The 26210-nt window shown below is 36.1% G+C and overlaps 1 protein-coding gene across 2 annotated transcripts in view; it reads left to right on the top strand.

The window, feature by feature from the left end:
- The window catches only part of LOC306660049 (cytochrome P450 2C18-like), a 48952-nt gene extending 32231 nt beyond the window's left edge, over positions 1-16721 (top strand). Inside the window, exons 6-9 of one of the 2 annotated variants that reach the window (XM_079138126.1) lie at positions 3224-3365; positions 6184-6371; positions 13662-13803; positions 15529-16721. In XM_079138126.1, coding sequence (XP_078994252.1) covers positions 3224-3365; positions 6184-6371; positions 13662-13803; positions 15529-15710 — 654 coding nt within the window. In that variant the 3' untranslated portion in view covers positions 15711-16721. Of the gene's footprint in view, positions 1-3223; positions 3366-6183; positions 6372-13661; positions 13804-14988; positions 15192-15528 lie in introns of those variants that run through there. The other variant, XM_079138127.1, reaches the window with a different exon arrangement.
- The last annotated feature ends 9489 nt before the right edge of the window (positions 16722-26210 follow it).

Raw genomic sequence — 26210 nt, 5'->3', positions numbered from 1 at the left:
TTATTCTTAAGTCAATTTCAGTTTTTGAGGTCATTTTGAATGGAATGGTTTTCCTGAATTCTTTCTCAGAAGATTTATTATTAGAGTACAGGAAATCTATTGATTTTTGCATGTTGATCTTGTATCCTGCTATATTCATGATTTTTAAAAAATAAGTTCTATCAGTTCTGTAGTATTGTCGTTTTTTTTTGGTGACGTTGTTGTTGTTTTATTTTATGTTATTTTTGGATGGGATGTACTTCTAAGTATCAGATCATGTCATCTGAGTTTGTTTTCTGCTCAGATGTGACTGTGTTAAACAATGATGTCTGTTTTTCTTAAACTTGGTGAGAGGGATTCATTTGTCTCTTGGAGGGGAGCTTCCCCTTCCCCACTGAGCCACCACTCACTAATGCTGCACCTGTCTGTTGCTTTTTATTCATTCTCTTTTGCTGGAAAACATGACATTTTTGATATTCACCTGTCTGCTAGCTCTATGAAAATTTCCCACAGTCGTCCTGCCTGAGATTTTCTGTGTAGAACTGATGTTTTCATTGATAACTAAGGGAACTACTACAATATTGTGGGTTCCTCTGCTCTTCTATTTTACTTATTTTCAGTAGTTTGATCTTAGCTATACTGAATGTTTTACTCCATGCCATGGAATATGCTCCGATTTGGGTCTTCTTGGAAATTTTGATTGACAATCTTAGAAAACTAGGTAAAGTCAAATTTACCCTGTCCAGAAAATATACCTGTTGAGATAGCTGACTCTCTAAATGTTGATTATATATTGTTGAACATCCTATAGCCCACCTGGATATTTCATAAGCTGCAGAAAATGAATTTTGCTTATAGTGTATTTATAAAATTTTATATTTTATATATAATTCAAGTTTTAGGGTTATTCTAGGTTTTCAAGTTTCTGTTATTAAATATTTAAAATTAATACTCGCTGATGTCATGTCTGTGTCAAATAATACACTCAATCTTCAATCAAAATTATTTGCTCTTATCAGGTACTTCCTATTTCTCAATTTGCAATGTATTGGAGGTCTAATGAGTCAGCTCCTTATCCCCAGAATCTACATCATCCCTATGCTCTCCTTAATTTTAAATGAACAGTTAATACCTAAAGTCTCTGGCTTTATGTTTGTCTTGCCTTGTTCAATTTGTATCTTAAAAGGAGGGTAAATTTCAGGGGGAATTCACTCTTGTAATTTTTTCCTAAGCCAAGTTACTTGTCACCTCACATCTGGAGTACATTCTGTCTTTGTAATTCATTCCCTTTTTGGTTGTTTTATACTGTGCTGCCATATGAGCTTTTGTACATTTTCCAATTCTTAATGAATGCGTGGGAGATTCTGAGCCCAAGTAAATTATCAGAAGAAGAATTGTGCATGTTCTTGATTTGTTATTTTATCTTCCGTGATGTAGCCCTAATTTTACAGTTTACCTGTTATCAATCATAATCATCTTCATCTACAAGTTAGAGAATACTCATTTGCTAGTGCTTAGGATAGTGGTTTTATTCATCCTACATACAAGGAATATTTGTGTTGGGTCACACTAGGGTTAGTAAAATAGCCCAGAAACATTGGAGACTCAGGTACCTTCCATTTTCCTTCACCATATCTTATAGTTGCATTTAAATTGTCCCCGTAAAAACTGATAATGAAAGTTAATTCACAATGTGACAGTGTTGACAGGTTGCTGGGAAAAAATAAATCTGTATTCTTTATAAATCACCCAGTTTCTTGTAGTCTGTTGTAGCAACAGAAAATGAACTAAAACATTGTACTTAATATATTAGTTTTTTTCTTCATGCTTAAATCTTTTTTTTTTTTAATTTATATATTTTATTTATTTATTTTTTTTAATTGTAAACAAATGGGATACATGTTGTTTCTCTGTTTGTACATGGCGTAAAGGCATACCATTTGTGTAATCATAAATTTACATAGAGCAATGTTGTTTGATTCATTCTGTTATTTTTTCCCTTCCCCCCACCCCTCCCACCCCTCTTTACCCTCTATACAGTAGTTCCTTCCTCCATACTTGCCCCCCTCCCTACCCCTAACTCTAACCCTTCCCTCCCCCCCATTATGTGTCATCCTCCACTTATTAGCGATATCATTCGTCCTTTGGCTTTTTGAGATTGGCTTATCTCACTTAGCATGATATTCTCCAATTTCATCCATTTGCCTGCAAATGCCATAATTTTATCATTCTTTATGGCTGAGTAATATTCCATTGTATATATATACCACAGTTTCTTTATCCACTCATCAATTGAAGGGCATCTAGGTTGGTTCCACAGTCTGGCTATTGTGAATTGAGCAGCTATGAACATTGATGTGGCTGTGTCTCTGTAGTATGCTGATTTTAAGTCCTTTGGGTATAGGCCAAGGAGTGGGATAGCTGGGTCAAATGGCGGGTCCATTCCAAGTTTTCTAAGGAATCTCCACACTGCTTTCCAGAGTGGCTGCACTAATTTGCAGCCCCACCAGCAGTGTATGAGTGTACCTTTCTCCCCACATCCTCGCCAACACCTGTTGTTGCTCGTATTCTTGATAATCGCCATTCTAATTGGGGTGAGATGGAATCTTAGGGTGGTTTTGATTTGCATTTCTCTTATTACTAGAGATGTTGAACATTTTTCCATATGTTTGTTGATTGCTTGTAGATCTTCTTCTGTGAAGTGTCTATTCATTTCCTTAGCCCATTTGTTGACTGGACTATTTGAATTCTTGGAGTAGAGTTTTTTGAGTTCTTTATAGATTCTGGAGATTAGTGCTCTATCTGAAGTATGATTGGCAAAGATATTCTCCCACTCTGTAGGCTCTTTCTTCGCATTGCTGATAGTTTCCTTTTTAAATCTTATAATCAGAAATTTTTTTTTGTCTTAACTACATTATGTGTCTATATTTTATGTAGAAAGAAGAAAGAGAAGTGCCACCAACAGACTTTTGTTTTTGTTTTATAAATTAGAAATACTTTGCATGTCCTTCCTATTTGCAAAAAGGATGGGGAACAGAATCTTTAGGCAACAAGGGGTAAGAGGGTAAGAAATGGACATTTGGTTAATTCATTTGTAGTTTAGCATTCCACAGAGAATCTTTTTATAAAATTGTATTCTTTTGCTTCTATGTTGGCTTATGTTTATAACCACCAGATTTCCTTTGAAATTATTATATTTAAATGGTAAATTAATTGTGAAATAAGTGCATTGAATTATACCTAGGAAAAGGACAATCCAGAGACTGAATTTACCATTGAAGCCTTAGTAAACCTTGTGAATGACCTGTTTGGAGCTGGGACAGAGACAACAAGCACCACTCTGAGATATGGGCTCATGCTCCTGCTGAAGCACCCAGAGGTCACAGGTATGACTGCAGATGGTCAGCAGGGTGCATTTCACAACAGAAATATGGGAAGACACTGCTAGTGCCCTCATCTATTTCTCTGAAATAAGTGTATATTGAAATTTCTGTGCTGTCCATTATATTTGTCCACATTTAGTGAAGGGATATAAAAAAGAAAGCATGGCACAGTAGGGGACAGTACAGAGAAGTGAAAGACAGCATGGGCAGCAGCAAAGCAGTGGGGCTCTGTTCATGTCTGGAGTCCACTGGGAAGTGATTTGCAGCATGCAACAGCCAGCATGAGTCGGCCTAAGACTGCATATTGGTCTTTCCAAGGAAAATCCACTTGCAATATTAGGTGTGTTCTTGCAAGATTTCTGTGGAAATCTTTCCTTATTCTGAAAATATGCTCTAGTGCTAGACAGGGAGAATAAAATTTCTTTATGTTAGTGTAAATAGAAAGTGTAGAAAATTAATGAGGTTGCATATGTATTACTAGTGTCTGAAAAGTTTTCTAAAAGGTTAGAAAAATAATCTTTTTTTAAGTGTTGCTACTTAGAAGATATGCCTAAAGGAATTTTATTATTCCAGAAGTATGTTTTTATTATTTATTTTTCACCAACAACTCAATTTAGGAATGTACCTTTAAAGAGTGCCAGTAATGCATAGCAGAATAGAAGCAAACACCATCTTTTCCTGTTTCAGGACTCCATAAAAACTATTATATGGTATTTACAAGTGAGAATTACTCCTGTTAATGTGGGAGAAGAGGAGTAAAGGAAAGGGTCAACAAAACTTTAACAAATTTCTGAAACACAGAGGTAGAAAGAAGGGACAGAACTCTACAGAGAGGATCAAACTGTAGCCTGTATGTCAGAAGAAGTTTTATTAGTGTGGAAAAATCAGTCTGAGTACCAAAAGTTATCCATGAAGTTCAAGATTTAGAAGCACCCCATGTCAATCAAGGTAGGGGAAAATTGCAGAATAATATAGGAGCCCCTCTATGCTCAGGACAAGGACAATCCACAGACTGAATTTACCATTGAAGCCTTAGTAAACCTTGTGAATGACCTGCTACAACTCCTTTGAGCAGTTGTTTTCCTCTCATTGGAAGAGAGGTTTACTCTCTAAAGGAACTGAAGCTGAGGTTGTGCAATCAATTTTAGAATATCACAGTAAAGTTAAAAATCACATAAACTTTCAGAATTAAATTCTGTCTTGTATAAGGAATTATGAATCAGAAGGGCATCAGAGTTCTAAAGAGCGACTGTTGTTTTGTGTGTTAATGAAAAATATAAGAGCCAGTTGTGTTGGCACAAGCTTATAATCCCAGCTATTTGGACTGAAGCAGGAAGTTCAGGTAAATTCAAGGTTAGCCAGGCCAGCCTGTCTCAAAATAAAACAAAAGTGTTGTGGTGGTGGCTCAGAGGTAGAGGGCCTCTGGGTCAATCCCCAGGACAAACAAGAGGACAGAAAATCCAAAAACAAAACCCCACACCCAAACTGACCAACCAACCAACCAACCAACAAACCCAAAAGAACACCAAAACAAAAAATCAACAAAAAGAAAGGAAACATGTTTTCAGATCCATGTTTGCTTCAAAATTTATTCTTTGTTTTCACTCTCTCAGTAATATATTAGAGCATATGCTCCATCCAAATATTTAAAATCAAGGCAGAAGCAGTCACAGGTTCCAGAAATGAGGGGACCTTAGATACAAAGATGGGAGTTGAAGGGAGGCTTCTGAACAGCAGGCTTAGGAAACAACCAATTTTTGCATATTAAGTAGATAAAGCAGATGTGATGGAAGATCAGGAAAATAAGAGAATCTGAAGTTTAAACATTTAGAAAATTATTATTAAGAGTTTGAAACAGTAATGTAACAATTTGGATACAATATAAAATAAGAAACTAGAAAATTAGAAATTGGTATAAGTTGTTGAAAAATAAGTTAAACATATGCAATTAATGAAGCATACACACAGTTACCAGTGAACATTGTTTTTGAGGTTAATATAATCAAATGAATAGGAGTACAGAGGGAAAGTATGTGAGGGGTGTGGTTGTGCATATTTATTCATGGTATGTATTTTCCATGGAGTAGAGACAGATCTTAATCTTTCTTACCTTTCTGTAATTAGAAATTTTTAAAAATTGGATAAATGAAGAAACCAAGATAGAATATTATTTAGAACTGTAAACATTTTAAAAGAAAATTCTTGAATGATTCAAAAAGACTACATTTGAGGAATGAGAAATTGAATGGGGTTCCACTGAAAACCACACACAGATTTATACATGGACACAGAAACATACATAAATGCATATGAATAGATTCATTAGTAGAATTTAATTTTATAATCATTTATTTTGGCACAAAATTAATGTGCCAAAATAAATGATTTTGCTTTTTTTTTGCTGTTTTGCTTTTGGCAATGATAATTAATTAATTATGAGAAATCTGATATTTTGAAACATTTTATCATTTATATCAATATTTGATATATGCTAGAAGTTAAGCTTATATAAATTTGTAGGTATGTTTTAATACCTGATGTGTAGGAGAGTCATAAATGTATATGAATCATACATTTTTGTATATTCATGTATGTATTTATGTATGTGTATCAGTATTTGTTGATAGATCTTGATAAATAGATATAAATAGATACATATAGTATTATGGTGATCTTTTTAATGTCCAGAAGTACTTCTTTCATATAAGTCACATTTCTAATACCATTTGGATACACCCATGATGCTTCACATAACTCTGAATTATTTTAAGAAATATGCTATTTTTCTCTTTTGCATTAGTTCTTATGTTTATCTTATCAGTGAAAGTCCAGGAAGAGATTGACCTTGTGATTGGCAGACACCGCAGCCCCTGCATGCAGGACAAGAGCAGTATGCCTTATACAGAGGCTGTCCTGCATGAGATCCAGAGATACATTGACCTCATCCCAACCAATGTGCCCCATGCAGTGAACTGTGACACTAAATTCAGAAACTACTTCATCCCTAAGGTAAGATTGTTCTTCTCACATTGAAGTCCACAAATTAACATTATGGTCCCAATCCTCTGCCAACCCAAGGGAGAGAAGTACAAAGCTCATCCAATGAAGCACCTTGATGGTCTCAGTGCTGGACAGACTAGGTCATGAAGTTCCATAACTGTTCCTGAAATCCATCAGTGTGAATTTTCCATATTTGTCCTGCTCCTTCAAGATTGTTTTTTCTACACTCAGCTCTTTCTATTTCCAATTAAATTTTGGAATCAGTTTGTTAATTTCCAAAAACACTCTCCTGTGATATTTTTCAGCATAATATTAAATCAATAGATCAGCTTGGAAAGAATTGACATCTTAACATGTTGAATATTTCAGTTAATCAATATTGTATATGTTCTCATTCTTTTTGTGTTTTCTTTATTTTTTCTGATAATGTTTTGTTTTCAGTGGAGTGATTTCACCCTTTTTGCAGTTTTTAAAAAATTGTTTGTATTATTATATATATTTTTTGTGGTGATGGGGATTGAACCCAGTGCCTCCTGCATGCAAGGCAAGCACTCCACCAACTGAGCTATATCCACAGCCCTGAAAGTTTTAAATTAGTTAATTAATGTTTGAAAGCTAATGTAAATTTTACACTTTGAATAATACCTTTTCCAATTTGATGTTCCAGGCATTTGGGCATATAGCTAGTTTTATTTTAATGACTTTGTGTATATAATTCTTAGTAATTTTTTAAATCATTGCTAATAATTTGTGTTTAGATCCATTTAGAATTTCTTATGTACTTTATCCTGGTATCTTGTTAGTATTTGTTTTATTTATTATTTTCCATTCCTAGTGACCTTAATTTCTGTTTCTTACATTATTGCACTGGTTGGGATTGCCAGAAGAGTGTTGAATAGAAGTGGTGTGTTAAGCATACTTTTAATTGTTTTTAACCCTAGCAGGAGTTAAATTTTTAGCATCATACTGTTGAGTGTGATGTTTTATGTACATTTTTGCAGATATTGTTGACCAGATTAGGGAAGTTTTTCTTTTCATATTTGTGTTTGATGTTTTCTTATACTATATCAATTTTTTAAGAGTAATGTACACTTCTATCAAATAGATTCTCTCCATCCATTGATCATGTGTTGATGCTCATGTATTCTGTTGTCTTCTCCACTAAATACACATATTGTAAATAAAGACATACAGCAGTATTTGATCTTCTCCATTTTGATAAAGACTTTTTCTCTTCCCATATTTTTTATCAGTGTATTATTGTTGTGAGGGTATGTGTTGTCACATATATATTCATGCACATTAAATAACAATATAATTTGGCCAATATCACTCTCCATCTTTTTTATTAATGTTTTTGACAGATTTTTCACCAATTTTTCCCCTTGATATTACTTTGTCATATTACTGTCAAATAATGCTGGCCTCATAAAATAAGGGAGACTGTATTTCCTTTGTTGAGATTATTTTTATTATATCTTTCTATCATTCCACTTTCTTTTTTTGTGGTCTCTTAGTTGTATCTTTGGATAATAATATTTGCTTAAATACAGTTATATGAGCAAACCTGCAATTTCAGATGATGTTCCCCTTTTTCCAGAAAGATTTCTTTTCTTCCCTATTAGATAGTCAGAGTCTATTACACCTCCTGCCCTGACTCAGAGTTGTTGATTAACAGGGATGAAAAATGACTGCAGTTATCAGCCCATCTCTCAGTTTCCCCTAGCTGTGGGGAACCAATTTTGGAACTAATCTTTATCTGAGCAACTTTCCAATGAGTCTAACATAAAGTTTCTTTATTTATTTAGACTTTCAAGTCTGTATGCTCCTAGCTACTCTAGATCCTTCAAAGGCAGAACATATTACTAATGAAATTTACAAAAGAAGAACTGAAAGTGGTATTTTCATGGTGTAGAAAGAATTATAATTTTACTAATATTCAAAATATTGTTTAGTTCTTCCAAAGAAGATGGAATGGAGATCTTTTCAGAGAGACGATGGGGCTTGACCTGATGATGAAAGATTTCATACAAGGGTTAGATTTTTTCAATTCAATTTGTTTTCAGCAAAAAATATAAGCAGGAGATCATGTTATGCCTAATCTCTGTTGATTGTAGAGTACCCAGCACCCAAGGAAGTGAGGTTTTCCTTTCTGTATGGTACAATGAAGGCAATTGCAGCTGCATAGCTTATTCCAATGATCCCCATATGAATTATAAAAATAAGTTCTGCTATCACTCAGTGAGGTGGACAGTTATCTCATACTAGACAAAGGTGCCAAAAACATATAGTGGAGAAAAGATAGCCACTTCAAAAATTGGTGCTAGGAAAACTGGAAATCCATATGCAGCAAAATGAAACTAAATCCCTATTTCTCACCCTGTACAAAACAATGCAAAATGGATCAAGGACCTTGGAATCAGACCAGAAACCCTACACCTAATAGAAGAAGAAGCAGGTCCAAATCTTGATCATGTCAGCTTAGGACCAGAATTCCTTAACTGACTCCCAAGGCACAAGAAATAGAAGCAGGAATCAATAATTGGAACAGATTCAAGCTTAAAAGCTTTTTCTCAGTAAAGAAAACAATCAACAATGTGAAGAGGGAGCCTACAGAGTGGGAGAAAATCTTTACCACACATACTTCAGATAGAGCACTAATTTCCAGAATGTGTAAAGAACTCAGAAATCTTTACACCAAGAATATACATAACCCAATCAATAATGGGCTAAGGAAATGAAAAGACACTTCATAGAAGATCTACAAGCAATCAACAGATATATGAAAAAATGTTCAACATCTCTAGTAATAAGAGAAATGCAAATCAAAACTACCCTAAGATTCCATCTCACCCCAATTAGAATGTCTATTATCAAGAATACAAACAATAGTAAGTGTTGGCAAGGATGTGGGGAAAGGTGCACTCATACACTGCTGGTGAGTTGCAAATTGGTGCAGCCACTCTGGAAGCAGTTTGGAGATTCCTTAGTAAATTGAGAATGGAATCACCATTTGACCCAGCTATCCCACTCCTTGGCCTATACCCAAAGGACTTAAATTCAGTGTAGTGCAGTGACACAGCTACATCAATGTTTATAGACGCTCAGTTCACAGTAGCTAGATTGTGCATCCAAACTAGATGCCCTTCAATAGATGGATGGATAAAGAAACTGTGGTACATACACATAATGGAATATTATTCAACCATAAAGAAGAATAAAATTATGCATTTGCAGGTAAATGGATGAAGTTGGAGAATATCATGTTAAGTGAAATAAGCCAATCCCAAATACTGAAAGGCTGTGATTTCTCTGATAAGTGAATGATGACACATAATGGAGCGTGGGAGGGAGGCAAGAATGATTGAAGATGAATTGTATAGAGGAAAATGAGGGTGGAGAGGATGTGGGGGAAGGAAAAATAATAGAATGAGGCAAACATCATTACCCTATGATTACATAAATGGTATGACTCTACTTTGTGTATGAAAAGAGAAATGATGATCCCATTTGTGTACAATAAATTAAAATTTAAAAAAATTTAAAAATAACAAGATTCATCTATCAAATAAAGTATTAATATTTTTTTTTTGCAATTCACATGATTTTTTCAAAAGAATATTTGAATCTAAATATTAGTATTAAATGTGATTTAAAGGTTTTCTTTTTATCTTTTTCCTTTTGGTATTGGTGATTGAACCCAGTGGTGCTTTACGACTGAACTAAATCCAGGCCCTTTTAATTTTTTATTTTGAGACAGGGCCTTAGAAAGTTGGTTAGGTTCTCACTAATTTTCTGAGGCTGGCCTCGAACTACATGTCCTCACGCTTCAGCCTTCCAAGTCACTGGAAGTACAGGCATGCATCACCATGCTTGACTTACTATTGCTTCATATTTTATAATCCTAGAACACATAAAATAGAATGGCCATTTAATTTTTTAAAAATGCTGTATATGTACAGGTGAGAAAATGGATTTGAATGGGTTGTGATTTTCTAATTATTGGTCTGAGCCCTTTCCACAGAACTTTATGAATGATAGGTATGTTCTATATCTCTGCAGCCCAATGTTAATTTACCTTAAATTTGTTTAATTTTTATTTAACTTAATTGTTCACTAATTAAACTTAAATGTGTGACTTGAGGTCTTTGTGTAGGACAACACTTATCTCAGGATTTTCCAAATAGGATTCAGTATCTTTCATCATTTGTGGATGAAGGGCAACAAAATATTGTTAGATAGAGGCAATACATTCTAGTGTTCTATAGCACACTAAGATTACTGTACAGCCATTGATTATGTATCTTATAAATAATGAGGAGAGCAGTTCAAATGCAAGAAAAGAAAAAATAACATGATGAGAATACTACTTACACTGATTTGATCTTTACATTCATGCAATATTTCTTCACACCATAAATAAGTACATAACTGAAAAAGAAATCCTCCAGACCTAAAAACCTAGATCACACAAAAATGTGCTATCTATGGAGTACTATCTCATGGAGTGACCAAAACTAATAGAATTGCAGTGAATCATTGCTATTCTTTTTAAATTCCATTTTCTATGAAATATGTATTTAGTTTGCTAAAAATATTCTTGTATTTAATTCTATGATATTATACTACATTACACCATTGGAAGTATCATAAATATCCACATTGCATGTATCATGATGCCTTTCTAAAATGTTAAACAGTGTGACAATGGAGCAATTGTACCTCTTAGACAGAGGTTCGTACTTGATGACTGAATCAGACAGGAGGCATACAATAAAACTGAGCCCTCCAGACAGACAGACAGACAGACAGACACACACACACACACACACACACACACACACACACACACACAGCCTTGAAAAATGGCTGATGAGACATTTTGAGAAGGATCACTTCTTCTGAGATGTGGAAGGGTCAACGATAACTACTGCAGTAAAACCATGTCTCTTTTGTGTTGGGGAGTTCTTATTTCTCAGTCAGGAAAATGGAGAATCAGGATGACAGTTGCATATATAAGGCAGCAGGTGAAAGAAATGTCACTTGTGTGAAAGAGTATATCCCCTTTGTCTTGTAAATAATTTATGTACTGCCTTCTGTCAACTGTATCCAGAAAATGGATATCAGGCAGCTACTTAGAAATGCAAGTCACCTTGATCAAGGAATTTATCTTATCTAATGGTCAGGAGGACCTCAGTATCAACTATGGCTCTGAAATTCTTAACTATTATCTTGGGTAGATTTGTGATCCCTTTGAGCCTTGGCATTCTCATTTGCACACAGTTGATAATATCTTATTTGCTTCCTTATGATTCTGTGAGAGTTCACCAGGTAACATCTGCAAAATAAAAGCTAATATTAGAGGATATCATTTTAATCCAAATCTCTAATGCAAAGGTTGAGAAAGCATTATGTTGTATCAATGAGCAGTTTCATGTGTTGTTGGCAGAATTCGAAACTGGAACATCCATTTTGAAGAACTATTTGGCAGTATCTATTTAAGTAAAAATGTAACACAGTCTCAGTGGCACATACCTATAATTGCAGCATTTTAGGAGATTGAGGGTGGAAGATTGCAAGTTCAAAGCCAGCCTCAACAATTTAGTGATGCCCTAGCATCATCCTAGCACAAGGATAGCTTGTGCCCACAAAATCACAGCCTAATAATCAGAGAGAGATACTTTGTCTATGGATATAGTATTTCCATCACCCCATAAAGTTTGTTCATCCTCCTATTACAGCCAATCATACTTCCTCATGTGCAGCCCTGGTGACCACGGATCTAATTTCTGTACCTATGGTTCTGATATATCAAGAAAGTCATACAATAGAATATGACATACAACAATACATAATCAAATCATTTATCTCTGGCTGCTTTACCTTCATTTATTCTTTCTCTAATACTCTTCTTATTGATCCAAATTTTTAAAAATTTTTATTGGCATATAATAATTTTACAGAATAATATGTTTCATTGGGGCCAATTGATACTTGACATAAAATAATTTTATCAGATTCATTCCCCAGTATCTTCCTGTGCCCTCCCCTCCCCTCTTCCTCCTCCTAATTCCCTCCGTATACTTCAAGAAACATTTGTAATCCCAGGATCCACTGCATAATCGAATACACTCCTCCTTTTATTCTAAGTATTTAAAGTCAGCATACTAAAGTGATACATGCATATCCATGTTAATAGCAGCAAAGTTCACAACAGTCAATACATGAACCAGCTTGGATATCCATCGACAGATGAAAGAATAAAGAAATATGGTACATATACACAATGGAGTTTTATTCAACCATAAAAAATGAAATTATGTCATTTTCAGGAAAAAAGATGGAAGTTGAGAGCATTATGTTAAGCAAAATAAGTCAAACTCAGAAAGTCAAGGGACACATGCTTACTGTTACATGTAGAAATTAGGGGGATAAAAGGAAAAAAGTCAGTGAGGGTTTCATTAAAATTGAATAAATATCAGTGCAGAAGACAAAAGGGACCAGGGGGAGTTTGGAGTGAAAGAAAAGGAGAAGAACAAGGTAATGATACTGACTAAATAGCAGTGTTATATTATGTGCAAATATAAGTGTCAAACAAAAAAATCCCAGAATTATGTATAATTGTAAAGTACCAATAAAATGTGGAAAAAATAAACACTGTCACATGCTAATTTTAAACAAATATGGAACATTTAAAAAACTTTGGCCTTTTTATATGATTGTCAAAAATTTTTAAAAATTATTATTGTTTTTCAATATTTATCATCCATTTTGCATTTGTGGGAACATAGGATTCATCTAAAAAAATGAGAGGTTCCCACAGTTCTAAGAAAACTCAAATTTTGTGATAATGTTAAATACATTAAATTGTTTTACTTTATGTGTTATTATCCTAGAAAGAATTTCTAAACAATATCCTGAATATTTCAACAGTCAGGGAGACCCATTTTAAAGCAGAATTCTATACAAGATGTGTGAAAACTGAAGTGATAAAATAGAGTATTGATTAGGAGCAGACATCAGCATTCAAACATGATGATGAGGAGAAAAGAAAGTTTGGAGCTCAAGTACTCAAGTACTCCCTATGTCAAATGCTACTGGGGACATTTTATCAATGTCCTAGTCACTGACCTTAAACTTGCATTTTATTACTTGGTTGTCTATGTGGAAATATCACTGCTGTTCTTTGGAAAAGGACTTCTTATCTGTAGATCATAATGTTTGGACTAAGAATATTCAACATTTTCTATAGCTCTATGACTTCTTTACAACTTGGTTTTTCTGTGTTGTTCATTGCAGGGAACAACCATAATAACATCCCTGACATCTGTGCTGCATGACAGCAAAGAATTCCCCAACCCAGAGAAATTTGACCCTGGCCATTTCCTGGATAAGAATGGAAAATTCAAGAAGAGTGACTACTTCATGCCCTTCTCAACAGGTAATAGAAATTATTTCCACTGGGACTTCAGTGGGCCAGACACCTTCATGGGATCAGTTAAACCTGCATAATGGTCATTTTGGAGCTGGTGGAAATGTTCTTTGCACATGATCAAGAGCAACACTCCTAGTGCTCATACACTGTCCAAGATCAGGCTACAACATCAGTCTGCTTACTGGAGCTTGGGGTCAATTGATCTAGTTCTTCCAAAGTAAGAGACCTGGAGAGAGAGTCCATTGATTCATGCATCAAAATACAACACTGTGCTCCCAGAACACTTCTCAGAAGATGAAATTCATCTCCACTGTCCTCATCTGCCCTGTGAAAATTATCTAACTCCATAACTTTGGCGTGTACCTTCCATATGGTTCCTCTCATTCATCTGCTAAGATCTGGGTATCCCCATCACAGAATAGGGCAGCAAAAGTGCCCCACACCCCAGTTAACCAAGCAGATTGATAAAGTGATTGTTGTAATCCAATATGACTAGTCTTGTGGGAGAAAGAAGAAAGGATTGGCTGTTCATGACAGCAGAGGAGAAAATGCCTCCACCTGTTCTCTCATACCACATAGTGAGGCATAAAATGGATTGAGTGGCATTCAAATAGAAGAAACGACTCTAGAGCTCCATAATAAGAGGCAAAGTAAAAGAACTGAACAGAGGCAGGGCATTTTTACAGAGGCAATTGACCATTGGAGTAGGATATTTGCTTCTGATTAAGGATGCGAGAGTCTTCTGACTGGTGAATGATGGTGAGTGGGGCAGATTATTCTTTAAGGACACCAGAGCACGCTGATCCCCCTACATCCTTAATTGTTGGGACACAGGGCACTTCAAACCTGAAGTGTGTGCTGAATCTCTGGCATATCATGGTCCAAATTTATTCTTTGGCTCTTCAGGCTTGCTTTTAGGTTTTGCACTATAGACACTCATATGACAAAGACTAGCTTTTCCTTAATAGAACTCCTATTTCAGAAGGCTAGACAAATAGTTAGTAATGATTTAAATAATACAAGCTGCACTGCTGAGTAAGACAAAAGATGATAAGACTCTACAGCCTGGTGAAATCACAAACAGTGTTAAAGAAAATAACATTTGATCTAAGATCTGAGAGAAGTATGAAGTGCATTCTTGGCAAAAGGAACAGAATGAGATAAAGTTTGAAACTGCATTCCATGTTTAAGGCTGATGAGACTCATTGGATCAGATGAATGGGAGGAGAGATCATGGAAATCAGACTGGGAACAGAGAACACAAGTAATCAGTGTGTGTTTCTGAGAAAAGATTGATGGAAACATGAAATGTCAAAACAACAGTTTTAACGTGGGTATGGTTAATTTATTTCTTGGAATACAGCTGATGCTCAATAAATATTGATGGAATGAGCAGTGCTGATAAATTACTAGGTGAGTAACAGGTGTGTGCATCCTTTTATCTAATCCATTATATTTATTCTTAAAAAGTTTTTAGTTGTAGATGGATACAATAAATTTAATTTTTCATCTACTTTATTTATTTTTATGTGGTGCTAAGGATCCAACCCAGTATCTCACATGAACTAGGCAACTCTACTACTGATCTACAATACCAGCCCTATATTTATTCTTGGTTCATCCATCCATCCATCCAATAATTCATGAAGAGTGACTCCATTTTTCTTGTACTAGTCAGAAATATACTGTGCAAAGAGAATTTACTTTTTCTCACTTTTTTTTTTTTTCCAGGAAAACGGATTTGTGCAGGAGAAGGTCTGGCCCGCATGGAACTGTTCTTATTCCTGACCACCATCTTACAGAACTTCCACCTGAAATCTGTGGTGGACCCAAAGGATCTTGATACCACCCCAGTTTCCAGGGGATTTGCCTCTGTGCCACCTGCATACCAGATCTGCTTCATTCCTGTCTGAAAAGAGCAGTCTTTTTGGCTGCTGGTGTGCTGTCCTCTGGAATCTCCTCTTTGGGGAATGCTCCACCTCCTTCCCTGTCAGGCATGTCTCCTCTGACCTGCTTCTCACCACCTTATTCCTTTGAATTTGAGTGAATATCCAACACCACTCTAAAGTGTCCTCAGTTTTCACAAAGTCGTGCTTCCTGTTCCCTTACTCCAACACTTGATTTACCCATTCTGTATTTTTACACATTAGGGATTTTCACTATGCCATCACTTTAAACCAAGGAGAATCTGGGAGACATTATGGGAAGTGCACAGCAAGATAAAGCCGCATGGTTTCAATTTTTGAATAATATAAAAAACATAAAACTCTTAGATTAGTGATAAGTAATGGTTACTTGAACTTGGGACCAGGTGAGAGTGTGAGTGGATGGAGAAAGAAGAGAAACTAATTAGAGGTTCAAACTTTAGGGTAGACAGGAGGAATTAGTTCTGATGATATAGTGCAGAGTAAGGTCCCTATTGTTAATAATAATTTGTTATATACCTCAAGATTCCTAAAAGGGGAGATATTAAATATCCTGCCCACAATAAAGGACAAATGTGTGAGATAATGACTATGTTAATTATCCTGATCAATCTTCCTTCCATGAATACATATATCACAATGTGACCTGTAAATACATATGATCACTACTTGTCAACTGAAAAAGATATGGAAGTAGATTAAAAATTAAAATGCACATGAAAACTACATTGTTTCCATTTTTAACAATGTTCATTGGAAAAGGAAAATATATTAATGAGGTATTGACAGAAGTGTGGAACAACAGGCAGCCTTTTACCCCAACAGAACAATTTCTCAATATTGCTACTCTAATTATCTTACCAAAATTTATAATTTTCCCTTCACCACCATCTTCCCCATCATTCAACTTCTGATTCCTCTGCCCTGCTTTAGCTCTCTGCTCTTTCCCTTTTACTTACTCTTTCTCATAAGTTTGTGAGATAGATAGTACTTGTATGAGTCACCATTACTGCCTCAACAAGTACCACAAATATGAGGACTGAAAACAACACACATTAACTATCTTAGAGTTCTGGGGTTTGAGATCCAATATCATTTACCCTGTGCTAAGTTGAGTCTGTCAACCAGTACAGTTCATTTTTGAGCCTCTAGGGGAGATCAATTTCCCTAAATTTTTCATCTTGAAGAAACTGCCTGCATCCCTTGGCTTCTGAGTCCTTTGTCACATCAATTCAACCTCAGTGTCCACATCTGCTACCTCCTCATAGCTTCTCATTTTTCTTTTATATAATCTTTGCTGAATTCAGGTGTGGTGGTACAAGCCTGTAATCCCACTGGATTGCAAGTCTGAGGTGGAATGTTCACAAGTTACATAGCCAACCTCAGCAATTTAGGAAGGCCCTAAGCATCTTAGAGAGATCCTATCTTAAAAGAAGAAATAAAAAGTGCTGGGGATGTAGCTCAGTGGGTAAGCAACTTTGGGTTCAATGTCTGTTACCAACTCCCCATGCAAACAACAAAAACCTTGGTGATTGAATTGAACACACCTGCATACTACAGTAGAATCTATCCATGTTATGACCCTGGAATAATCACATCTACAAGGTCCCATTTATCATGTAAAGTACAAAATTCATGGGTTCACAGGTTTCAAGGATTAAGATATAGATGCTTTGGGGTGTGAGGTCATTATTAAGACTATGACATTATGATTATATCCTATTACTACCAAGATAGTTCAGACAAGGCTTTGCTAAGTATTGTGTTTGTGTTCACATGTTATAACAAGGAGGGAAACCCCAGGGCCATCTGGCTATAAGACTAAACTTTCCTAATCAGGTGATGTTAATTTTTTCAGTGTCTTTTAGTTTTAAAGCTTTATTGGCAGGTAATGTTGTAATGATATATTTGTTAATATTCAATGTAAAGAGAAAATATTTTCAGATTTCAAAGGAAAAAAACAGAGTTCAAACCAGCGACAATATTCAGGAAGGAATACAATTTCTTCAGTAGACTAGAATGTACTAGAGATAGGCCTTGAGGATTTTATTTTATTTTATTTTGGGTACAGGAGATTATTCCAGGGGGGCTTACATTCCCAACCCTTTTTTAATATTTTATTTAGAGGAATGGTCTCACTGAGTTTCTTAGGGCCTCTATAATTTGCTGAGGCTGACTTTGAATTCATGATCCTCCTTCCTCACCCTCCTGAGATGCTGGGATTACTGCCATTCACCACATCACCTGGCTGTTTCTAGGATTCTAAGAAAATAAAATGTAAAAAGTGTTGGGATGTAGCTCAGTGGGAGAATGCCCTGGGTTCTATCCCCAGTCCTACAAAGGAAAAAGAAGTCACAACATTGATGTTTGAAGGAAAAAGTCCCCATTGCACAGTTGGAGGCCAGCAAGCTGCACAGAAACAGTACGCTATCCCCCACACTGCCTCCCATATTGCTGGGTGTGGGGAAGGTTAGCTTTTGTGTGAGATGCCCAATGTAATGACATCTGTCAGACACTTTCTTCATCAAGTACTTCCCAGGAAGCTGCACATATTTGCCCAGATTTTGAAGCCCTAAAATGATTTATTCAGGTTGATTACACAAAGTCAGTGGTTGATATGCTGGAGAGACAAATTCCTGAACATCTGAATCTGCCATTTTTGTGACATTACTCTAGTAATAACAGAAAATCATATGAATATTTCAATCTCTGGTGTGGAATGCATTCCACATAGTTAAATTTTCTTTATTTTCTTTCAACAAATTTGATTTAACCCAACTTAACTATGATTAGCTGCATGTCAACTGTTCAATCTCCAGCTTCATCTCAATAGGCCAAAATATTAATCTTGGTTTATAAATGTACCACTTGAACTAATTTTATCTTGACTTAAGCCTTCAGAGTAACTCCATGACCACAGAAAAGAACCTGAGGTTGGCATTGCCATGAAAGACGACTGTCTCTCTCTAGTTAGTACACATTTTGAGAGGGTTTACTTCTAGATAATGGTGCTGGTTTACAAAACATTGGACACACTACAGGTGATCTGGAAGTTAAAAAATATTATCAATTTAATGCTAGCCAAGGAAATTGCTTTTAAAATAATATATATATTATTTATATATATAAATAATATATATATACATACGTATATATATTTGTGTGTGTGTGTGTGTGTGTGTGTGTGTGTGTTTGTGATGTTAATCTTCTCTGTACTCAGTACTTAAATATCAGTCTTGTTGACAATACCGTGTGGCATCACCTTCTCGGTACTAAACTTTGGCTTTCATGTTGGAATGACTTCTACTTATCACATTTGGGCAGTTCGCGCATCAACTGCCTGTCTTCAACTTTGAGTGTCACTTCAGTCTGTATTTTCCTCTTTATTGGTATTTGTTCCCTGGACTAAGTAGCAATGACCTCCCTCTTGATCACCATAATGCTGGCACATCTGTGTGTGTTACCCTGTTATTGTGCACTAGTAGCTTGTTCACTATTTCAGGTTCATAATGGGTTGGTAGGCAAGATTGAGTCCACTGAAATTTTTGGCAAAAGGGGAAATTTGCAGACCCTTGATTCAGGCTTATAAGATCTAGTGTGAAATGTCCCTGTTTTTCCAATTCCTATTAATTTTCTACTTCTCTGAAAATAGAAAAAATATATAGTTATTAATGTGCTAAGCAAATATTTGGCTTATTTACCTCAAATACATGTAGTTTCACTATGGTTTCTTCTAAGAATAGAATAGTAGCCCAAAGCATTAGCAAATTGAGTTCTTTCCATTTTTCCATACTTTCCAGATTGAGTATATAGACCTTCATTTTTCATGATTAAAGTCTCATAGTTCAAAATAATGTTTATTTTACCTCCTCATCATATCTATGATTTGATTAAGAAGGAGAAATGAAGAAGGAATAAACCCCAACAGTTTTTAGCTTGCATCTTTTTAGGAAATAAGTGACCTCATGAGACTTTTATAAGTAAAAAGACTCATAAATGAAAATTTTAAACAAAGAAGAATTAAGGTAAATAAAATGAACTCTGGTCAACTGAGAACAGTGTCTGTCATAGCATATCAATATTTCTCCCGATCCTGGGATCTTCAGAGTCTGTACAGGCAACTGTAAATTACTGTGACTCATTTTGGATTCAGTATGACTACATATGCTGGTAAATAATTTAACAAAATAAAACATATTATTCCCAGGAAAAGCACAGTCAACAGTTGAAGTTTATTTGTGATCATTTGGTAATTGCTGTGAATGGTGTGTTTAGTGCTGGAACAGAGACAGCAAGCACCACAGCCAGAGGTGTTTTCCTGCTCCTGATCAGGAGCAGAGGTCTGACCACAGGTGATGAGTGATGTGAATTCCCCAGGGATGTGGGGAAGAGGCTCCTAGTGTGCCCATCTTGTTTGCCTTAGAGAAGCTTCACTCTTCAACATTCTATGCCACCAGCTATAATCAGGAGGATGGCGAGAGAAGTGAAGAGGGCATGGCAGAAGGAGAGGCAATGGAGTTATGGTGCAGAGTCTGGATTTCAAGGAGCATGGAGTGTGGCTGGAACAGCACATAAATTGGCATGGGATTATCTATCAGGTTCCTTATGAAAATGCCACTTTATCTAGCAGGTGAATTTTTGCATGTCTTTTCCTATTCTGATAATTCTAATTCTGGTTAGAAAAAAGGAAACTCTGATATAAAGATAATGCTTATAATTAAGTTAGAAATGTTCTCTGTTCTGGGTCTTCTTACATTTTCTTCCATCTGTGACTACTTTGTGGTATCTGTGAGATATGAAACAATTTTTGTTAAGCTTCAGATATTATACTTCAAACAAATGCAGACTTTCAGTTGGTGTTTATCTCCTTTCAAAGTATCCTTCTCCCTGTGCATTCAGAATGATATCACACTTCTGGTCCTGGTTCAGAATTGAAGATGATATGAATACAATCACAGGTAGAATGTAGGCACCAAATTATCTCTTTGACATTCTCCTGTCACTGGAATACTGAGAACAATTGTTGTCTCACAGCTTGTGGTTGCTGACATGTGGTATCTGGTGTTTAATTGGTTGGGGTCACATAAGAGGAGCAGTGACAATCAAGTACACCCTAGATGGTGACTGAATCCCAGTTAAATACACTTAGATATAGTTGGAATGCATCTTCACAACATAGGGATATATTTTCAAACCAATACTAGAGAATATATTTCACAGTTTTACATTGGTAGGTATCTGTAAGGTTATTCTCATTTTTGGTGAATATTTAACCTCTAGTACTAATAGGAGACCTAAAATAAAGGAAAAAGTTGTTGTACCATTGAACTGAATCTAGATTTTAGTTAAGTAGATAATTCATAATTAATACATGAATGCTGGTTTGAAGTGAAACTTGTACAACTTCCCTTCACTGTCGCCTAAATGCCACAAAATCTCTCTGAAATAAATTTTTTCTTTTCAAAAAAAAAAAAAAAAAAGAAAAGAAAAGTAAGTACTTCATGCCTTCCTCATCAGGTAATAGAAACTCATTTCCAAGTGTTTCAGAGGACTAGAAATCTTTCTGGGGTTGGTTGGAACTTATGTGGTGCCTCCCTGGAGCTACTAGATTGTTTCTTAGGAGCATACTCCAATGCTGCTGCACTTCTCTTGCTCATGATACATCCTCAATGATGGGTCAGAATAGTGAAATTTTAATTTTTAACATGAACATTTCTTCCAAATTAAGAAGCTCTTATGTAAAGTGTTTGTGTCCTTCATTTACATACATCACAGGGGTATCAAAGGTCTCCCCTCGAAGGTAAAACTCCTTAAGGTTCTCTTCACCCATCAGAAGTGATCTGCTTCACAACTTGATTGTCTTCTGAGTAGTGTTGCACACATCCCAGGCTCAGCTGTGGAAACAGAATTCTCCTGTAACGGAGAACAGCACCAATAACCTCCTACCCAGTTAGGGAAGCAGGTGAGGAATCAGTCCATTGTGATGCAATAGAACTAGTGTCCTGTGAGAGCAGGAAGCACAGAATGCAGGGGTAGAGGGAGGCCTGCATGAGAAGATGCCAGGTTTGCACTATTTCATACTCCACTATGAAACATAAAATGGAGAAGCAACACTATCATATGTGACAGGTCAGCTGCCTCAAAAGGGACAGAATGAAAGAGAAGAAAAGGCAGAGCATTTTGAGGAGGAAATGTATCACAGAAAGAGGATAATAGTTCTCAATCAGGATTGTTGGAAATTGTGTTAGAAAACATGTTGACGCCAGGCACTGTGGCACATGCCAATAATCCCTGCAACTTTGAAGACTGAGACAGGAGGATCATGAGTCCAAAGCCAGTCTCAGCTTGGTGAGGAGCTAAGCAACTCAGTGAGACCCTGTCTCTAAATAAAATACAAAATAGGACTGGTGATGTGCTCAGTGGTTGAGTGCCCCTGAGTTCAATCCCCAGTACCTGCCCCCACCAAAAATACCATCAAGTCATGGAAACATGGAAGATTTCAGGGTATTTCAGGTACCCTGAAATAATCATAGAGCACAACTCTTCCAGTGATGAGTATGTGTCTTGCAAATTGGATCACCACACCTGCATTGTGTATCTTGAAGTCTGACCATGGAATCTCTGTCCTTGATTCTGTCACTTCAATACCTGCTCTATGTCTGGCATTGTAGATACAACTACAAGGACAGAGACTTCTCTTCAAGTTCACATTTCTACACAACAGAAAGATAAATGGAAATAAGTGTGTACAGATGACCTATGTATCAATGAGAACATGAATGTTTTATTGAGAAAAACTAATGATGACAAGATTTTATTGTTCGAGAGAATTACAAAGAGTGGAAAGAAAATGAAATTCGACCTGGGTACTGAGGTTGTGTAAGAAAAGGGCATTACAGACAAAAGGAACTGCATGATAAGACACTAAACTACTTGTTGGGTTGCAGATGGATTAAAAGTAGGTATTCCTGAGATTGTGGATAGAGGGTGTGAAAAATAGTGATAAATATATATATATATATATATATATATATATATATATATATATATATAAAATCTGGTTGTCCTTCCATACATTCATTCATCCTTCCATCTCTCCATTCTTCCATTCATTTGTCAAATCATTCATCAAACAATTACTGTGTATTCTCTTAGAATCACATTCATCATTATGTCAGTTGCACATAAATAGTAACTCTTATCTTTGTTTTTTTGTCTTCTGGAAAACAGATATGTGTGGAAGAGGGCCTGGCTCTCATGATCTCTCTTTATTCTGGATCAGTATTGTACGACACTTTAATCTGAAATCTCTGGCTAAGGAACTTGATATCAACTCATTTGCCAATATATTTGCTTCTCTGCCACACAGGTACCTGACTGTCTGGCTGCTTCTGTGTTGTCATTGACTTTCCTCTCCTCTGGGACACTGTTGACATACTTCCCCTCTTTGGTATGCCTTCTCTGCCCTCTCTTCTCACATTTCCCATTTCCCAAGGGTCCAGACAACACCCTCTTCATTTTAGAGTATTTCCTGGGTCACTTTCTTTTTCTTTTTTCTTTTTTTAATTAAAAATCATAAATTTACATAGGGCAATGTTGTTTGATTCATTCTGTTATTTTTTTTCCCTTCCCCCCCACCCCTCCCACCCCTCTTTTCCCTCTATACAGTCCTTCCTTCCTCCATTCTTACCACCCTCCTTATCCCTAACCCTAAACCTAACCCTAACCCTTACACTAACCCCTCCTACCCCCCATTATATGTCCTCATCCGCTTATCAGTGAGATCATTCATCCTTTAGTTTTTTGAGATTGGCTTATCTCACTTAGCATGATATTCTCCAATTTCATCCATTTGCCTGCAAATGCCATAATTTTATCATTCTTCATGACGGAGTAATATTCCATTCTATATATGCCACAGTTTCTTTATCCATTCATCAACTGAAGGGCATCTAGGTTGGTTCCACAATCTGGCTCTTGTGAATTGAGGAGCTATGCACATTGATGTGGCTGTATCTCTGTAGTATGCTGATTTGAAATCCTTTGGGTACAGGCTGAGGAGTGGAATAGCTGGGTCAAATGGTGGTTCCATTCCTGGGTCACTTTCTAAAGACATATGCTATTTCCTGTGTCCTGGTACACTGGCATGGGTGACCCCAAGTGCCAATGATTACCTAACTTTGAGGTGTTCATGTGTCATTTAGGTCAAACAGAGAAATGATTAAGTTGTGATAATACAAGTTATTTCTCCTCCAGATGATCTCAATAATAATCATGATTAATTACTGGTTTCAATCTCAACTTTCAATTTGGGTAAATAATTCAGGTAAAATTGGGTCCCAAAAGGACATGCTGGCCCTCAAAATGATAAGCATACATTGTGGAAAGGGAAAGTGTTAGAAAATCTCCTTGGCAAGACAGGGGTGTAGCCAAGAGGTAGAATACTTGCCTAGCATGTGTGAGTCTTGCAATCAGTAGCCAGCATGGAAAAAGAAAAAACAAAGAAAAAAATAAATACAACAGAAAAAGTTCTTTGGATGAGTATCACCTACACTTACTAGATATAGATTTTAAACAAAGAAATAACATCTGGGCCACTGCAAACTATAGTAGGATACTGTGGAGATCAATCATGGGTGGGGGAACCCACATTAAGGCTGCAATTCATGCCCCTGTTTTGTGTGTTACATGAAAATAAATGAAAATTTGCGATAGTCTCTGCACTGCATGTTTCCAACTCAAAATCAAGTATGAATTTGTTCTTTTATTACTGCGAATATATTGGGCTTTGGTCTTCCCTCCCCAACAGAACAAATTCCCTGAAAGCATGAGCTTTTGTATTATTTTTCTAGCTTCCACCCATTGTTTTACACTCAAAAAAAAAAATGTGATGGCAATTTGTTGCTATGTCTCTGAAGTCATTAGTCTCATTTCATCCCCAGACCACACACAATTGACCTTCTATTTGATATCTAATTCTACTTATTTTCACTTCCTTCTGTGCAGAAATGTATGAAAGGAGAAGGGTCACACACTACCCTTTATGACCTCATCTCCCACAGGAAATCACTGTGTCAGGTGTTTTAAGGTAATGCACTAGTGCCCAGATGCACTACTCTAGCTGTGCCTATGTATATCCTCAGTGTTTCAGGTCCAAGGCCCGTACTCAATTCCTTTCCCCTCCCCCATGCAGGAGCATCTCTTCCTGCCACTTGGCTTAGAGTTGGGATTGGGGGTGATGCAGGCAAGTCTTTCCTTCTAACCTTCTTTAATGTGTCTTTTTATTGTCCTAAACTCAGGCACTAAAGACTCATCTGGCTTTTTATCTCCTGTGAAAGTGATTTGTTGCATGACTACGTAGTCTTTCTGTGTGTGCACAATGTTTATATTTTTCATGTTTAAAAATCCTAAAACCAGAAACCATCAAAATTATCCATCTCCTTATAAGTGTATAAAAAATTCCAGGTATACTTTGTAATGGAATACTATTCTGTAATAAAAGGGAATGAACTACTAATACATGCCAAGGAAAAGGAATCTAAAACATATTCTTCTACACACAAAAAAGGTACATGAAAATATAAGAGACCAGTAGAGTATAGGGAGGGATTCAGGGTGAGGAAGAGAAGAGGGGAGGGCAAAGGAAGGTATTGGGAAATAAAATTGATGAAATTATGTTATCTGCATTATGAATTGTCCACAATGAAGCATACTTTCTGTAAAATTCTTATACACCAATAACATTTTTAAAAAGAAATTTGGATCTATATAAGAAGAATATTGGAGAAGGAATGAACGAAGTTAAAACAGCCTGAGATAAAATATTTGTTTTCGTTTTGTTCTATGTCAAGTCTATCATATGAGATTCTTGCTAAGTGAAAACCATAGGTACAGAAAGCAGATCCATGGTCACCTGGGCCTGGAGGTGAGAAGGACAATTGGTTGAATAGGAAGACAAAGAAACTTTATGTCGTAAGGAAAATATTATATATGTATCATATACATTGACACAGTATTTCACTATGCTGCTTAGGCTGGGCACAAGCAATCCTCCTGCCTCAGCCTCCTGAGTAGTAGGGCTTACAGTTGTGCACCATCATGCCTGGCAATATTTTATATCTTGATTGTTGTGTGGTTGCATCACTGCATATATTTGTCACAACTCTTTGGAATATATACATAAAAGAGTCAGTTGTATGTCTGGAAATGTAGCTCAGTGATAAAGTGCTTACCTAGTATGCACAAGACCCTGGTTTGATTGCCAGCACTGAAAATTATTTTACATTACATTACTTAGAACCCTATTAAAAATAGAACAAGGTATTGTATAAAAATGAACACACGGTGGAAAGCAAGTCTCCCTCTCACTTTAGCACAGAACCCAGTTTGGACTTTTCAGACACATCTGCCAAACCAATATCTCTCCAGGGAATATAATCCTTCATAATTACTCTATGCACGTAAGGCAAATAAAGCAGAATGCAGCAG

Source organism: Sciurus vulgaris (assembly GCF_902686455.1).
Source record: "Sciurus vulgaris genome assembly, chromosome: 4".
Classification (NCBI taxonomy): domain Eukaryota; kingdom Metazoa; phylum Chordata; class Mammalia; order Rodentia; family Sciuridae; genus Sciurus; species Sciurus vulgaris.
This window is presented reverse-complemented; position numbering and strand designations above follow the sequence as displayed.